Here is a 12,681-nt window from a genome sequence, read left to right on the forward strand (position 1 = left end):
GGAGTGCATGACTAGTTAAGCAGTGAATACTTGGCAGAAGTGTTGTAAGAAAAGTTATTTAATGTGGTCAAACACACACTCTCACACGCACACGCCGCACACACACACACACACACACACACACACACACACACACACACACACACACACACACACACACACAACCATGAGTGGCCCACTTTGACCCCTCTGCCAGGTATTCTGCTTGACTGGGCAGTGTGTGTTTGTGTGAGAAAGTGAGAAAGTGAGACATCCAGCCGATTTTGGCTCCTAAACTCAACATTGCAAACAAACAAGCAGTGTGTGTGCGTGTGTATGTGTTGTTTAGAATGATTGTGTTTGTATGTGTGTGTGTGTGTGTGTGTGTGTGTGTGTGTGTGTGTGTGTGTGTGTTTGTGTGTGTGTGTGTGTGTGTGTGTGTGTGTGTTTGAGACTCTGGAGGACTGGTATGCTGCTGGCCTCTGTGCCTCTAACACCCCTGGCATCTGAGGCACGACACTCCTGCCCCTGGCATCTGAGGCAGGAGCACCACTTATAAATACACCCACTCAGAGAGAGGGATAGAGAGAGAGAGAGAGAGAGAGAGAGAGATGGAGCAAGGAGAGAGAGAGGGAGTGAGGGAGGGCACTGATTTTATTTACTCAGGCAGAGAGGAGTAAGGGGAGTGTTTAGGTGTAGATGGAGGTATGGGGTTTCATTATATATGGGGGCAGTTTTGTGTTTGTGTGTGTGTGTGTGCGCGCGCGCACGTTGTGTCTGTAACATCTGTGCTACCTGTGTTATATAGAGGCATGGGTTATAGAGACACATGGCTGCACATCATTTTAAAAGAGAGAGTGTATTTATTTTCTGTGCCCTAAAAGGTGTCAATGCCTTGTTTGTGTGTGTGCGTGTGCGTGTGCATATGCGTGTGCGTGCGCGTGTGCGCGTCGTGTGCGTGTGTGTGTGTGTCTGTGATTTGGGTGACTATGACGGTGCATTCCTGTGGTGGAATGAGGGTGTGTAGGTGAGCTTTGAACAGTGATGTTCTGTGTTTGGGTCCAACCCTGCAAGGAACGGAATTTTCCCAAGAGGTCAGTGTCACATTAGGATACAGATTTTCTTGGCATGGGTCTCTCTCTCTCTCTCTCTCTCTCTCTCTCTCTCTCTCTCTCTCTCTTCTGTTCCTGTTTTCTCAGCATTTGGGGGGTTTAAAGTAGAGATAAACAGTCACTAATTCACCAAAATGTTTAGCTTGGCGTTTGCATTACCTGGAGTCAAATGTCTTCTTAAATGTCCTTCTGCAATATACTTGGGAATGTCATCTAAATTCAGTATCCTGTGATATGACGTCAGACATGGTCTGAAGTGTTACCTTGCGGATTCCCTCAAAATACCTTTTAAAACCTCAACAAACAGGGCCTTTTTGAATCAGGTGTGTGTGTGTGTTGTGTGTGTGTGTGTGTGTGTGTGTGTGTGTGTGTGTGTGTGTGTGTGTGTGTGTGTGTTAAACTCTGGCTAACCTTTTAAATCATCTCAAACAGTACTCTTAATGTGTGATGCTAAATACCAGTGTTAATTTCTCGTGCGAATCAGGATCTAATATAGTAGAAAGCAAAATATTTTATCACCTTATATATATAGCAGATATAGCAGGAAATGTGAAAGCAGAAAGGACCCATTCAGAATCCAAGCGTAGTAGCCTTTACCATTACAGTTTGTATCTGTATGTGTGTGTGCTCTTGTTAAAATATGAGTGTTTTTTTGTATGTATTTTTTTCCATGTCCTACAAAAAATCATGAAAGCGCACCATTTACTTTTTGCTTCTGCAATAATAAAAAAAACACAGTTTTTTAAATGGTTGATACATGAATCAAATGGCATGCGTCACACACAGACACACAGAGACAGTGCAGCCCCACACACATGAGTGTGTGGCTGCCAAGCTAAAAGGGAGTGAAACAGCAAGCTGGGAGGTTTTTCCTGATGATATGTGCCGATGCAGTACGCTGGTACAGACACAGGGGGCGCTCCCACACAAGATCAAAGAGTCATGCAGACAAGCCACTAGACGCCACTGAGAGCTGTTTCTGTAGCAACAGGCCAAACAGAACCTCTGTGTCTCCACCCCAGCACTTACCTGCTCCCTGTTGGCTTGTGACAGGACCAGTTTTTCTTATTTTTATTTTTTATTTTTTTATATTTTTAAGTATATTTCTTAGGCTTTTTGCCTTTATTCAGAAAGGATAGTGAAGTCACAGGAAGCGAGTGGGAGAGGGTGATGGGGTGGGATCGGGAAATAGGAAACGGGAAACTTCTTCTTCACTGTTTAACTCCAGTATGACTAAACAGTGATGACAACCTCACTACCTAACCTCACTTAGTAAAGGTTGTATCAGCGATTGCAGGCCCAAAAAAGGCCCAAATAAACCATAAATGATCACATTCATCTAATCTTTCCTAACGATCCGCTAGCTGCCCGACCCGTAATCAGGCCGTCAAAAAAACGTGTCTCTGTAGGCAGCCTAGCCTCTGAGATCTGCACACAAAAACAATTGCTACCAACAATTGTTGCCAACCACTCAAAGGCAAAATAAAGTGTTCCAACCAATAACCGGCCGAGATCTTGGCGTTCAGGAGAGTTTCAATTGCACAGGAGGGAGGGGGAGGGAGTAGCGAGCTAGCTCTCTGTTTTGTTTGAACGTCAACAGAAGCGACCTTACCCCGCCATCGCTGATACAACCTTTAAACATGCTTTAACAGACACATGTGCATGAAGAGCCTGGATGTGATTTATATGTAGTCTATTGTATCATATTTTCATTTCTGTCTTGTGATGTGTTGTTATTGCAGCACAACCAATGTTCATTTGGGGGGACAGCTAAAGTTCCATGTTGCCCTTATCCCTCCTCCACACACACCCCCCTCCCCTCACATACAGTGTGTCTCTCCTGTCCACTTCTCCTCCTCCACTTCATCACTATGTCTGTCTCTCTCTTTCTCTCACTCTGCTGCCCCCCCCCCACACACACACACACACATCTCAAACTCCACACTCAATTGCAGACCTCTGCCACGGCAAGGAGACGATGTCAACAAACACACACACACACACACACACACACACACACACACACACACACACACACACAAAGGCCTCTGAGCACTGACGTAATGTTTTGCATGTTGCTACTGTGATGTGGGAGAGAGAGAAAGAGAGAGACACTGTGAGTTGAATTGTAACTAACGGGGCTTTCCCACTACAGCGCAAAACATCAAGCTTTCTGCGCAGAGACATGGGGGGAAAAAACGGATATACCCTTAGGGCTAAAACCTTTCAGAGACAGGAACAAACACAATGTAAAAAGAGCACACACACACACAGCCATGCACACACACACACACATAAAGCCATACACACACACACACACACACACACTCAGCCATACACACACACACACAGCACGAGCGTCAGGAACAGAAATCCTGTAGGACGCTGGTATGATGTCAATGCAAGTGGTGGGAGAGAAGGTAGGCTGGCTGAATCTCTCTCTCTCTCTCTCTCTCCCTCTCTCTCTCCCTATCCCCCTCTCTCTCTCTCTCTCTCTGTCTTTCTTTCTCTCTCTCTCTCCCTATCCCTCTCCCTCTCTCATGGCTCTCCCTCCCTCTCTGAGCCAGACAGGGTACACTGGGGACAATCAGGCAAATGGCTGGTTCTGGCATCTGAGCCAGCTGCCCAGGAGAGAGAAGGAAGAGGGAGGGAAGGATGTTGCCAGGCCAGACAGGGTACACTGAGGACAATCAGCCACAAACACAGCAGCTCTTTGTGAATGTTCACTGAATATAAAAACATACACACATGGTTTTGAATGAGGAGGAAGAGGGGAGACCCATAAACAGCCACTGAGAGAGAGAGAATGAATGATGGAGAGTGTGAAAGAGAGGGAGAGAGAGAGAGGGAGAGACAGAAGGAAAGAGTGAGGATCAGGCAACCTGAAAAATATTTCTGAGAAAGTAAAACACCTGTTGTTTTTACTCGTATGAGAAATTGCAACATTCTAATGGTTATTATGAATGACTTATGAATTAATCAGCAGTCATAAATATCAAAGAATGCAGGCCAAAAAAATGGATGGTTTGAATGAGATCCAGTAAATCATTTGACAAAAAACCCATAAATAAAACCTTAAAAGAAGCCCTGGGAGTAAATAGCCGATAAGATATTGCTTTTTGGTAGACATGTCCACTCATCTCTTACACTCATTCAGGCAGCGTGCGTCCACACCCAGAGGGGCAGGTCAGCTCAGGACTGAGGAGCTTGAGCATTCTGTCACCAAAGTGAGACATCCAGCCGATTTTGGCTCCTAAACTCAACATTGCAAACAAACAAGCAGTGTGTGTGCGCGTGTGTATGTGTTGTTGTGTTGTTTAGAATGATTGTGTTTGTCATATTGTTGTGTGTGTGTGTGTGTGTGTGTGTGTGTGTGTGTGTATTATTGATAGCATGGCGTGTGTGTGTGTGTGTCCTTGGCAGGTGTGTGTGTGTGTTATGTATGTGTACAATTGGCTGCTGTATGAGCATTACAGTCAGTCACACTGTCACACACGCACACACACACATATCCTCCCAGGGCTCTACTGTAGGTTTGACATGCTGAGCCATCTGTGGCTCCATATCCAGTTAAAGCTTGTCTGTGTATCCCTGAAGCTCAGGCAGTTAAAGCCTGCCATGACCTCATCTCTGAGACATGCATACTGCTCGCCTTTGCCAAGGGCTCACTGCAGCTTCTCCAGGCAGTGTGTGCACGTGTGTGTGTGTGTGTGTGTGTGTGTGTGTGTGTGTGTGTGTGTGTGTTTGTGTTTATGTTTGTGTGTGTGCATCTGCAAGGCTTTGATACTTGGCTTATACCTTAAAATCAAATTCAACCAACCACATGTGTGTGTGTGTGTGTGTGTGTCTGTGTGTCTGTGTGTGTGTGTGTGTGTGTGTGTGTGTGTGTGTGTGTGTGTGTGTGTTTAAGTGTGTGTAAGTGTTAGTGCCTCTCCTAGGGTCTAACCGAGATTGCATCAACCCTGGCGAAGCCCAAATTTTAAAAAAAGGAGACGCTGTTTGTGATGTTCTTTTTTTGAACTGAGAGACTGAGTCCTTTTCTTCATCTCTGAGTGTGTTTGGGATGGAAATCAAGTGCACAAATGGCACAGTGCTTAGTTACCGCTGGGCTGTGGTAGATCATTTAGGAATGCCGTTCAATTTGACCCCAAGCAACGTTTAACATCATAAAATATATGGTTCATTTTTTTTTTTGCTTCAGGTTTCATGACTTTTCCTCAATTGAAGGGTACAACAGAGTTAGCATGACATTTCTACAATAATTTGTTTTCAATGTCCTGTACAAATATTTTGTACATTGATGTTCCTTAGGGTCAGTCTGACCCCAGCTGTATGAAACATAGGATACATGAATATTTGACACATTATGGATATTATTATTTGAATAGTATGAGAACATATTGTCATTATCATTATTACATACACAAGTACATATTACATATAAGTCATTTTGGCAGGACTGTATAAGGCAAAAGGGGAAGCAACAGCAAGCCTTTGGGCGGCTGACACTGGATGGGCAATATTGCCAGCCTGGGTTCCAAGGTTCATAAAGGGGTGTGGGGGGGTGGGATTGTTTTGTAGGGCTTTTGATGGTGGTTATTACACTCTTGTTAAGTACCTGTCACAAAAAAACTGGGTAACAATATGAATTATAATCATTTTCTGAGGGTTTATTTAGCTGGGGTCAAATTGACCCCAAGGATAAAGAGTGTCGGTAAGATTTGAGGATAACACAAGGGTTAAATGATTAGTCATCTAATGAAAGTTTGTTTGTATTTAACTAATGAACTGCAGCCATCCCCTCTGTGCCCTGTAACCAGCAGTGTTATGGAGTATCTGAGAGTCATGCCCTGTAACCAGCAGTGTTATGGAGTATCTGAGAGTCATGCCCTGTAACCAGCAGTGTTATGGAGTATCTGAGAGTCATGCCCTGTAACCAGCAGTGTTATGGAGTATCTGAGAGTCATGCCCTGTAACCAGCAGTGTTATGGAGTATCTGAGAGTCATGCCCTGTAACCAGCAGTGTTATGGAGTATCTGAGAGTCATGCCCTGTAACCAGCAGTATGGGTATCTGAGAGTCATGTAACCAGCAGTGTCATGCCCTGTGCCCTGTAACCAGCAGTGTTATGGAGTATCTGAGAGTCATGCCCTGTCTATGGCTCTTTGTTTGCCATTCATAAGCCTCGACTGTGCAAAATACTGATATTCTTTTCAGTATACACCGGACAGACAACTATAGGAATGGGAGGTGAATTTTGGTGAATTTTGGTGAATTTGACGAAATGTGTATTCTAATCAAGGATTACACCTTTGGAGGAAGATGCATAATGCACATTCATTTTTCTTGATAGTGACATAGTTGACACTTTATTTTCGCATCAACAATAAATTGATCTATCCATGATGCATGATTACACATGTACAAAACACATCGTTTAAGTGGCACTCACAAGTAACGCTTCACTATTGCATTATAAACAGTCTATTACATATACTGATGGCCTCATATGCACACAAATGCTTATAACACATTAATAACACATTGTTATACAATATAACTATTATTGCGACATCTCAATTACATAAGAATTAATGTCTTAAAACTGTATAGCACAAACTGTAATGACAGTAACGTTGTTGTACAATTAAGCAATATAGCATGAGTGAGAGTAGGATTGGTCATGGATATTCCCACGGGTGTTGTTCGGCCATGGCCACCAGGCCAGAGGCCGAGTGGTGCAGGCAACATCAACTCATAATCCGTCTTTCCTGCTCTTGTGTCACTGTCTTTGTGTCGCTGTTGCCCATGGCAACCAATAGCATATCCGACCAACATGGCCAACGGGCTCAGAAACCTCCCAAATCGTCATAAAATCTTTGCATTGTATCAGAGTGATTTATTATTAGCTGTTGAAAGTTTGAGTTGAAATGTCCAGGGATATTTCCAACTCATGGAACGTCTCTCAGCCAATCAGAAACAAATAAATATTTCCATAGAACCCAATTGTTGTATAAACTATCATAACCGATAATATGAAGGAATGGTGTTATGTGTTGTGATTGGGTAGGTCTGTGATGGAGGGTTCATGTGATACGTGACCTTTGACCTTTCGGCTTGTAGGCTAAAGCCCAGTTAAAACGCCGCGCCTCTCTCCTTGCTCTCACAACAGGGTTGACACCATGACTTAGCAGAACATTAAGAATGTCAAAGGTCAAAGGAGAAGGTCAAAGGTCTCTCCCATTCACAAAGAGACTCAAATGCCGCTCCTTGGTGTTTCAATGAGTTTCTTATCTCTCTCTGATTCACTGTCGCCTGGTTTAACGAGCCTGGCCCAGCCTACCCAAGCCCCACTCCTTCCCTCCCCACCCTGCCTTTCCCTGCATAACTCGTCTCTTATCTCTCATCTCCCCTGATCTTATCTCAGCCGGAAAGCTCACACCGTAGCATTGCTTTACCTCCACATTAATACAGCTGGCCAGGGGAAGGGCTTGGATGACCCATCGTCACCACAGCCATACAGGGGCAGTGGACCTGCAGAGAGGGAGGCTGTGGGCGGTGGGTGCAGAGGACCATAGATGGGCCTGGGTGATACTGCAGGACAGTGCAGCTGTTTGTGGGTGTGTGGGTGTGTGTGTTTAGGTGGGTGGGTGTGCGTGTGTGTGTGTGTGTGTGTGGGGGGGGTTGTTACTGACGTTATGGTGTGAGACTTTGTGTCAGAGAAGGATCAGTTCTTTATCTTTCTTATCTTATCTTATCTTATCTTTCAGTTTCTCTTGCTGATTGACATTGTCTCTTGCAGCTTCTGCACTTCGTGCTGGCCACTGAAGTACTTGCTCGCTTCTGTGTGTGTGTGTGTGTGTGTGTGTGTGTGTGTGTGTGTGTGTGTGTTTGTGTGTGTGTGTATCTATTGTGAATGAGGGTGTGTGCGCGTGTGTTTGTGTGTGTGTGTGTTGTGTGTCGGGTGGGGGGGGGGGGTATTTGGGTATTTGAGGAGGGTATTTGCGATCCAGTTCTGGCTCAGAGGTGATCACACTCTCCATCCCATTCCTGCAGGGTCAGCACCCCCAGCGGTGCGGTAGAGAGGACCTGCAGCTGTCCTGTCCTGGACTGGGGTAGGGTCCCTAGGGTGGGGTATGGGTGGGTGTGGGCCGTGGTGATGGTGACAGTGACAGTGATGTGAGACTGGATGTTTTGGATGAGAAAGATCCACGAAGCCTGATATTCCATGAAGCCTGATATTGTCCCTGGGCACATGTAGGACTTGGAGCAGTGGAAGGAACTCACACGCGCCTTCCCATGAACCCAACCATCCCATCCCATCCCATTTCTCTCATGGATCGCCCTGTTGTTTCCCTCTCACTCTGCCTCCTCTTTAACTTGTTATTTAATTGTTTTTTCTCTTTTTTCAACTTTTTTCTTTTTCTCCTTGTGTGTGTGTGTCTGTGTGTACGCGCACGTGCTTCTGTGTGTGTGTGTGTGTGTGTGTGTGTGTGTGTGTGTGTGTAATGTAATGTAAACTGTAACTGTAATGTAATGTGAGGCAACTGTAACTGTAATGTAATGTAAACTGTAACTGTAATGTAACTTTACATTATTTTTTTTTATTGTTTTTAAAAACAAATATTATTTCTTCTTTTCTTTCTTTCTTCTTCCCTTTCTCTTTCTCTCTGTGTGGGAGGCGCCGCGTGGGCTCTTAGCGACACATGAGGAAAAAAGAAACATTCAACAACTGCAGGCTCACCACAGCCCGATAGAGTTTCACTCAGAAGAGGCCGCACACGGAGCTGAAAGAAGAGAGAGAAGAATGAAAGAAAGAGAGAAGGAATGAGAGCTAGATAGAGAGAGAGAGAGAGAGAGAGAGAGAGAGGGATGAAAAGAGGAGGGGGAGTAAGTGAGAGAAGGATAGAGAGCGAGAGAGAGAGATGAGACAGAAATAGTGAAGGCCATAAACTATGTACACTAGACTCCTATGGAATCTCAAACTGTAGAGAGCCATATAACTGCACACCCACTGCAACCCTCCCTCAGGCCCTCCAAGGCATCAGGTTGCCCTCTTAAGTGATGCTAGGCCCGCTGCCAGGCTGCCACCGCCACTGATGGGAGATCAACATAAAACTTAAGACATCAAGCACTGAGCATCAAGCAAATGCCTGAGAACTTAAAAGCCAAATGAAGTGGACTTGCATTAGGACATTGCCGAACGCTTCGACGATTACCTGATTTTGAAGTGCCTTTTTGCAGCGACTAAGCTCTAAAGAAACAACCTGACCCTCGCCCCTTGATATGAGCATCCCATAATATGTACGTAACTAAAGTAACCACAAAACATCTTAGATAGCACCTGACATTTTCACAGTAAGATCAAGTTCTGGGTCTTATAGTTGCAGCATGCCCTCCCCAACCATATCAGACTACCAAACACCCTGTCTATATCAGACTATCCATACCAGAGTACCAAACACCCTATCCTATTAGAGTACCAACCACCCTGTCCATATCAGACTACCAAACACCCTGTCCATATCAGACTATCCATATCAGACTATCAAACAGCCTATCCATATCCGACTATCCATATCAGAGTACCAACCACCCTGTCCATACCACCCCATCATCCTTCAAGCAGACCATCAAAACCCAGCTCCTCACACTTGCTTTCTCCCACTATCCGACTACGCTTGGTCAACCCCCTACCTCTCTATCGTACTAATGTTTTTCCCCCTTTTTTCCTAATCTCGTATGTATTCTCTTATAAATGTACATGTGTACTGTAAAGTGTCCGCAAGTGTCTCGAAAGATGATATAAATTCAACACCAACACCACCACCAACAACAACAACAGCAATAATTATAATAGAAAAAATATAATGACAACAATAATAATAATAATAATAATTCTTTGTTTTTCTTTTCTTCGTGTTGTGTGTTTGAGACGGTAGCTCGGCTCAGAGAAGCACATTCCCAGCTGTCCAAACTCCACGATCTCATGACCAGTGGTCTTTGGACCGCAGGGGTCAACGCAGGCATCCACTGCCACACGTGGGACATCTGACATATGCCCATGCTGTGTGAACGCACGCACACATTCACACGCATGCATAAACACACACACACACACACACACTTGTCTTTAGATGGCTTGTTAGCCATGTCTGTGGCCTCTTTATAGCCGTTAGCTTAAGTTCCCTTAAGCCTCTATTTGTTTGGAGAAGCCTGCTGGGGAGATGCCATACCATCCTTGTATGGCCTCCTCTGAAGACCGGGTGTGTGAAAGTGTCTTAAAATTAGCTATCGTTTTATGAGAGTCCAATGGAAATCTCACCATAGCGGTAATTACAGACTTGTGTTAACATGTGTTGGCATGTTTGTATTCTCTGAAATGCATTTATTACAGAGTAGGATTATATAACCTGTACTTCAATGACCCATGAAACCCTCTGTCTTGTAAGCATGAGATTGTGTCTTAGATTAAAATGTACAAATGTATTCCACTGTCCCATCCCAATAATGACCCTGGACCGGTTCCTTTGAAGTGTATCCATGTGAAGGGCTTGATTTGGTATGACAGATCTATGAGCAGAACTTTGTTTATTCTCACGGCGTGGCCTACTTTCTACTTTTCCTCCACATCAAGAAGACAAACACTGGACGACCTCTCATTATTGTTACTATCAGTCTGTTTACTTCTTCACCGCTGAACTTAGATAAAATCATGACCAGATCTCCCTTCATGACTGCATAGGAGGAACTACTTAAAACTTTTGAGAATGGAGTTGCCGCACTATGTTTCCACACTATTCATCTACATTAAAGTTCTGAAGCTTTGTGTACATACTTGAGGTACAAACTCAGTTTGTCCTGGACAGGCACCCGTAGGCCACCCCTGAGATGAAGCTATCAGTTTTCAGCAAAGCTTTTATTCTTCCTGATCTTCAATCACTATACCATCTTAACAATCTTGTAAAAAAAGAGAGATTAACACTGCCATATACTGCCATGTGTTCTGTCAGTGGTTATGCAAGCCATTAGCTGTGCCAAAAGTTTCTCAAAGCATCTCTGATTATGGTTTTCAGGTGCTAGCTGACTTTGGTCTTGGTGTGAACCAGATGTGTGATTTCAGAGTGATCATATTATTTTCTTTGATTTCTTAGAAGGTTGAATCTTCCATTATTTTGTTGCCAGTCACCTAAGCACATAGCTTGGGTTGCCTGCCCTAACAGGTTTGTCTGGGTTTCACTCTGGCTACCGAGCAAAGGCTGCAATTTCTCTGAAAGTATCTATGAGACATCTTTAAATCAACACATCAGCAGCCGTTAGCTACACACACACACACACATAAGCTAATGTCAGTGCTCTGTTACAGAATAGTTCCCACATCTGTGTCACTCTAAGGTTCTCAGGCCAAGTGCAGTTTTCTCCAGATGTCTCTGGATAAAAGGAGACGCTCATTTTTCCATAGAAGTAGGGCACTTGGGAGAACAGCTCTGTCAGCGGTGAACAGTCAGCATGTCTGACTACTCTAAAGACTATGTGTGTGTGTGTGTGTGTGTGTGTGTGTGTGTGTGTGTGTGTGTGTGTCTGTGTGTCTGTGTGTGTGTGTGTGTGTGTGTGTGTGTGTGTGTGTGTGTGTGTGTGTGTGTGTGTGTGTGTGTGTGTGTGTGTGTGTGAAAACCTATGTGGCAGGATGTCCATTGGAGTCGAGATTTCCAAGGTTTGGGTTATTCTGTGAGCAGCTGAAATACCTCCTGTGTTGCTCACGGACATGCCGCTGATTGGTGGAGAGGGACCCTGCGGTCGAGGTAAATAATCCCACTTTATTGCTCGCCTGAAAGCCCAGTTAACTACTGTTGATTTAACCTATGAGCCATGGACATGAGTGGCATATAAATCTTAGACTTTCTCTACTTTCTCTGGTGTAAATGCAGTTTGAATCATTACAGGAATGCCATTAACATCACATCAGAATATTCAGAGGCTTGTAAAGTGGGAATTTTATTACTACATATCTTCATGAAAATGTATTTTTTAAAATACATTACATACAATATGAGCAATATGATCTGCCAAACTAAGTAAAGTAAATGCTCTACTGGAGCAGAGAATCAGTAGATTGGGAATATCCATACATACAGCGAAGGAAATAAGTATTGAACGTGTCAACATTTGTTTTAGTAAGTATACTTCCAGTTAGGCTATTCGCATGACATCTTCACCAGACATTAGTATTAACTCATGTAATCCACACATATAAAACAAGAGGAGGGTTTGGTGTCAACGAGGCTAGAGAATCAGATGATTGTTAAATCTTACAAAACGGTACTTGATTAGGGGATACTGTTTCAAAGTCCAAACTAAGCCAGGCAGACATTGTACATGTGTTAGCACTACATGTCATTATGTATTATAAGTTCCTGTGTTTGACACGTGAGAAAAAGAAACGTGTATTATGGTCTACAGTCATAGTTTGCTTATTTGTGATGTGTTCGGTACGGATTAAATTGTGAGTGAAAGAGTTCTGTACACCCACTAGCCTAGGCCATCCAGTAAAAAGACAAAACATCCTCTGAACTCATCCATCATATCTAGAC

The 12,681-nt window shown here is 44.0% G+C and overlaps 1 protein-coding gene across 25 annotated transcripts in view; it reads left to right on the top strand.

The window, feature by feature from the left end:
- LOC125287330 (deoxycytidylate deaminase-like) overlaps positions 1–12,681 on the top strand; it is a 75,369-nt gene that overhangs the window by 45,744 nt on the left and 16,944 nt on the right. For 4 of the 25 annotated variants that reach the window (XR_007192344.1, XR_007192345.1, XM_048232985.1 and 1 more), the window contains one exon: positions 11,777–11,892. The exons of 15 other annotated variants lie outside the window; for them this stretch is intronic. Coding sequence is in view for 8 of the 10 variants with exons in the window: in XM_048232985.1 (XP_048088942.1) it covers positions 11,777–11,865 (89 nt within the window). In the remaining 2 variants the exon portion in view is untranslated. Of the gene's footprint in view, positions 1–8,146; positions 8,225–8,771; positions 8,949–10,032; positions 11,616–11,776; positions 11,893–12,681 lie in introns of those variants that run through there. 6 more of the 25 variants (XM_048233006.1, XM_048232984.1, XM_048232994.1 and 3 more) reach the window with 6 other exon arrangements.

The sequence above is a fragment of the Alosa alosa genome, chromosome 22 (genome assembly GCF_017589495.1).
Source record: "Alosa alosa isolate M-15738 ecotype Scorff River chromosome 22, AALO_Geno_1.1, whole genome shotgun sequence".
NCBI classification, from domain to species: domain Eukaryota; kingdom Metazoa; phylum Chordata; class Actinopteri; order Clupeiformes; family Clupeidae; genus Alosa; species Alosa alosa.